At 45.9% G+C, this 5,000-nt stretch overlaps 1 protein-coding gene across 2 annotated transcripts in view; it reads left to right on the top strand.

Moving 5' to 3' along the window:
• The window catches only part of LOC125031133 (fructose-1,6-bisphosphatase 1-like), an 18,919-nt gene that overhangs the window by 668 nt on the left and 13,251 nt on the right, over positions 1 to 5,000 (top strand). The window contains exon 2 of one of the 2 annotated variants that reach the window (XM_047621662.1): positions 3,179 to 3,370. In XM_047621662.1, the coding sequence (XP_047477618.1) occupies positions 3,198 to 3,370 (173 nt within the window). In that variant the 5' untranslated portion in view covers positions 3,179 to 3,197. The remainder of the gene's footprint in view (positions 1 to 3,178; positions 3,371 to 5,000) is intronic. The other variant, XM_047621663.1, reaches the window with a different exon arrangement.

Here is a 5,000-nt window from a genome sequence, read left to right as displayed (position 1 = left end):
CTATCCTTCTAGCTGTCTGTCTGTCAGTCTGTCTATCTGTCTATCTACCTATCTGTCTAAGTATATCTGCATATCTACGTATATGCCTATCTGTATCTGTATATTCATCTTTTCTCTTTATCTAGATATCCATATATCTATCAATATCTCTATTCTACTACACACACACGTACACGCACACGCATATGCACATGCTCACGCACACGCACACGCACACATGCACACACACACGCACATACACACACACGCACATACACACACACACACACACACACGCACGCTCGCACGCACGCACGCACGCACAATCACACACACATACACGCACACACACACACACATACATACATACTTGCGCACACACAGTGAATATATATTATTGATCTTTATTTCTTATCTAATCAATTTACTCCATAACACTTAATTGCGTTGCAAGATCTAGACCTCAATGTTTCTGAGTATTGAGTGTCTGTTGAGGCTTCCTGTAATGGCAAAGCGAGGGAAATCCTGTGGAGGGCTACGGGCATATATACATATCATACTCCGTTATAATTTTTACTTTGTAATTTTGTTTTTTTGGATGTTTTTACTGTTGTGTTTAGTATTATTATTATTATTATTATTTTTTTTTGTAGATACATTGGTCTCTTATTAGAATTATTGAAGTTGTTGCTTTTGCTGTTATGATTGTCATTACGATTAGTATTACTGCTGTTCTTGTTGCTATTATTATGTGTGTTATCATCAACATCATCGTCGTCGTCATCACGGGGCTAACGCCGACGGGGGCACATGGCCGCATCCACCCTTCGCGTCCAGCCACGAGGGTTCCTCTTGGCGAGTCTCCAGGCAGGCCCTCGGCCATCTCTTACACCTCGCGACAGGTCACGTCGAGCTGCCCAAGCCATGACCTCCTAGGTCGTCCCGCGGGCCTTCTCCACCCAGGATTGTCTCGCAGAGAGACAACCTGATGGACAGGGTCATCCACAGGGAAACGAGCTAGGTTGCCCATATATCCTGAGCTGGCGATCCCAGATTATGCGAGTAACAGGTCCCATGCTAGTCTCACAGTGTAGCCGTCAGTTGGACACATGGTCTTGTCAACTGTACCCCATGATCTGGCGAAGAGACTTGTTACAAAAGGCATCAAGATGAGACTCCAAGGCACTAGATAGCATCCAGGCTTTGCTTCCATACAGCAAAACTGGCAGTATCAAGGCCTTGAAGACACGTAGCTTGGTCCTTCTGCATAGGTTCCGACATCTCCAAATTGATTGGAGTTTATGTTGATTGAGTTTATGGCTCCTGCTGCCAGACCATTCCATCTACTGACTTCTTGGTCTGACTGCCCAGAGATATGGACTACGCTACCAAGGTATTCATAGCTGTCTGTGACTTCAACGTCCTCACCGCAAGCATGGATCGACTGAACGAATTCCCCTAACAGGTCCCCAAAGTCCTGAATCTTGTTCTTGGTCCAGAAGACCTCTAGGCCCAAGGGCGTCACCTCATTGCTAAATGCATCAAGAGCCGCCAGTGATTCCAAAGACTCAGATAGGATAGCAACAGACTGCTCCGGTCTCTGGTGCCTTAGTAGGTGGTTGCAGATCCGTTTCAGAAGAATTTGCGGGAAAACCTAGCCTGGTAGACTGAGCAGTGTAATGCCATGGTAGTTGTTACAGTCTCAACGATCCCCTTTTCCCTTCCAGAGAGGGAGGACCACTCCCCTCAACAGGTCAGGGGGAATGGAACCAGACTGCCAGATAGCAGTCAAGACTGCATGCAAGCCCCGTACCATAGGTTCACCCCAGCCTTTAGCAATTCAGCAGGAATATCACACATGCCTGTGTTTTTCCAAATCCTCAGCTTAGAAATCGCCATCCTAACCTCAGTTAGAGTACGAGGTTCCTTGTTGATGAGAGGGTCTGGCACAGGTATTGTGACACCACTTGCATCCAAGCTAACTGTTGAAGATCCACCTGATACAGTTGCTGTAGAGTGAATCCAGACTGCTCCAGTCTCTGGTGCAATAGTAGGTGGTCGCGTTTCAGAAAAATGTGGGCGAAAACCTTGTCTGATATACAGAGCAGAGTGATGCCACGGGAGTTGCTACAGTCCCATCGAACCTCTTTCCCCTTCCAGAGAGGGATGACCACGCCCCTCAACAGGTCAGGGGGATTGGAACCAATTGGCAGCCAATTGGCAGTCAAAACTGCATGCAAGCCCTGTGCCATAGGTTCATACCTCAGCTGCTTACTTTTTCGGACTAGGTTAGCCAGCGGTGGCAGCTGTAAGCGAGAAAGCATGCAAGCACTACTATTACTACTATTGTCATCATTATTATCACCATAATGATTTTCATCAGTATCATCAATGTGTGGTTAAGAGTAAATATCTGTTCATTACTTTGACATGTATATTGATGCGTCATGTCATTTGATGTACGGCTGCAATATTCAGCTACACTGAATTGCAAACCATTGCACCAGACAGTGAAGGGTGCCTCAGTGTCTTCTAAATTAAATGCTAAAAATATTTCCTAACTCTACTATGTGTACATGTCGGCAAAATATGCGAAAGACTTTAACTCTAATAACAGCCAAGTTTACTGAAATCCTCAGGCTAAATCATTTACCACGTAAGGTTAATAGATCACTGGTATCAGGCGCCGGGTAGTGGTTAATGGGTAGAAACTGATAGAGCATTACAGTCTGTTGGATATGAACGATTCACATTTTTACAATGGCAGCTTGAGAGAATTTGTAAGGGAGATTAGAAAGCTGCTGATTTAGTGTCTATACATGCAATCATCTGTGCAGGAAGTATCGTCTTTGTTAACGCTGTACAGTACAATATTAAAACTAGAGTTTGTTATGATAGGGATATAGGTAAATGCGGAATTTACTGAGTTTGTTATGGCAGGAGTACAGGTTAATGCAAAAATTGTTTCATTAAAGATTACAGTTTGAGTTTGTTATGATAGGAGTACAGGGAAATGCGAAAAATATTTCACACAAACATATAGTTATAGTTATGGCAGGAGTAAAAAGGTGAAAATCATTCAGTTAAGACAGTATTCTCCAACACACACACCTTGGTCTCACATCCCTAATGACTAAACAGCATCATATAAACCACAACCATAACAGGTAACTTATTCCTCCTCCTTTGTTTCCCCAAGAAGAAAAAACAGGAGAAAGATGACTTCCTCGCAGACCATAGACACCAACTGCGTCACTCTCACCCGGTCCATCCTGAGGGAGCAGAAGAGACACCCAGAGGCCACCGGGGAGCTGACCATGTTGATTATGGGTATCCAGACGGCTGTCAAAAGCATCTCGAACGCCGTTAGGAAAGCGGGCATCGCGGCTTTGTAAGTATGGTGGAGTTTTTAATAATAATTATTATTATTTTACTTGCGTTTTTTTTTTCTGGTGGAAATTGAGACTGAGAAAAGCTATATATGTTAATATCTATACAGTATATATATGTATGTATGTATATATTTATTTATTCTATGTGTGTATATATGTGTGTGTGTGTGTATGGGTGGGTGCTTCATATTCAGGGTGATGTGAAGCCATGGTGTGAGAGCTAGATAGTGTTAAGTACTTGCATGCCTTCTCGCTTGCAGCTCTCACCGCTGGCTAGCCTAGTGCGAAAAAGGGAGTAGCTCTGCATAAGCCTCTCCTGCCAGATCTCAGCCTCTCCATCATCGAGACTTCTCATGGTCACTCATGGAAACTGGGCACTTTGCGGTCCCAGGCTAGACTGTGGGGGATCTCAGAGCAGCAGGAGGCCCCAGAGGTATGGAGTTATGGCCCACCAGTGTGTGGATACGCCCTGGCTCTGTACCAACTCCTGCCCCTCAGCCCCCTCTGGGGATAATGGGCGCCTCAGGGTAAGTGGGGCTTGCCAGTTCTTCCCCAAGAAACTGATTGGCAATGTCACCTATAAATGGATAAACTGGTCCATGCCACTAGTAAGTGAGGCGGGCTGTGGGTCCCGAGGACAAATGTTGGGGCGGAGGATAGGAGCAAGAATTGATTGCAACGCCTGTGCCGTGGCAAGCGCCAACCCAGTATGAGGCCTGTTGGGCAGGCAGACATTGGGCTCCAAAGGCCGTCGCCCCCCTTTATATGGGGCATCGTTGGTGGGGGTGGTATAGGTTGCGTCCCACCTGGAGAGACTGCCAAAGCTTAATCTCAGATTAGCTATCCAGGTAGGCATTTGGAACATCCGGTCCATGTGGAGTTGAGGTGGCTTCCCTCTCAGAGGTGAGAAGAGAAGGCAGTGGAATGGGTGGGTACACCTAATACTGGTTGGGCCATGGTGATGGTTATCACCTCCAGGGAGTAGCCATAGCCATCTCCAGCCGACTTCAACCCTCAGTAGTAGAGGTTGATGAACATATTATGGCATTGAGACTAAAGCATGATTTTGACTTTGTGTCATTTATTGCTGTGTATGCCCCTACCATTGCTTAAAATCTCGATGTGAAACAGGTGTTATATGCCAAATTCACATCTGTAACAGACATTTGCATATATCTGGTGACTTCAATGCAGTATCTGGCTCTGATTGAGTTGGCTACATGATGTCTGTCGGTCCTCATGACTTGGGAGCTGATCCCAGCAGCAAGAACAGCCTCCTTCTCTGGGATTTTGCTAGGTCCCAGAGATTGAGGATTTCTGGCTACTGATATCAGTAGCCCAACCCGCATCGCTGGACATGGTATAGCGATACGGGTCCTGTGGCCAAGGAGATTGACCATATTCTTGTCAGTACTCTCTGGAGAATCCTTCAGAATTGCTCTGGGTGCCGAGTTCTGTGGCATGGTAGTGGCTACCCTACAGGTCCACTTCAACATTCCTCATCCCTCCAGTGGCCTCTCTAGGATGTTTCAATTAGAAAGACTGAGGGTTGAGGAGTGAGCCCGAAGGTTCACCATGGCAGTCTCTGATCGATTCACAGAACTTGGAAACCTGACAGACCTAGTTGCT

The sequence above is a fragment of the Penaeus chinensis genome, chromosome 12, assembly GCF_019202785.1.
Source record: "Penaeus chinensis breed Huanghai No. 1 chromosome 12, ASM1920278v2, whole genome shotgun sequence".
Classification (NCBI taxonomy): domain Eukaryota; kingdom Metazoa; phylum Arthropoda; class Malacostraca; order Decapoda; family Penaeidae; genus Penaeus; species Penaeus chinensis.
The sequence above is the reverse complement of the archived record's forward strand: the minus strand, read 5'-3'. Positions and strand labels throughout refer to the sequence as shown.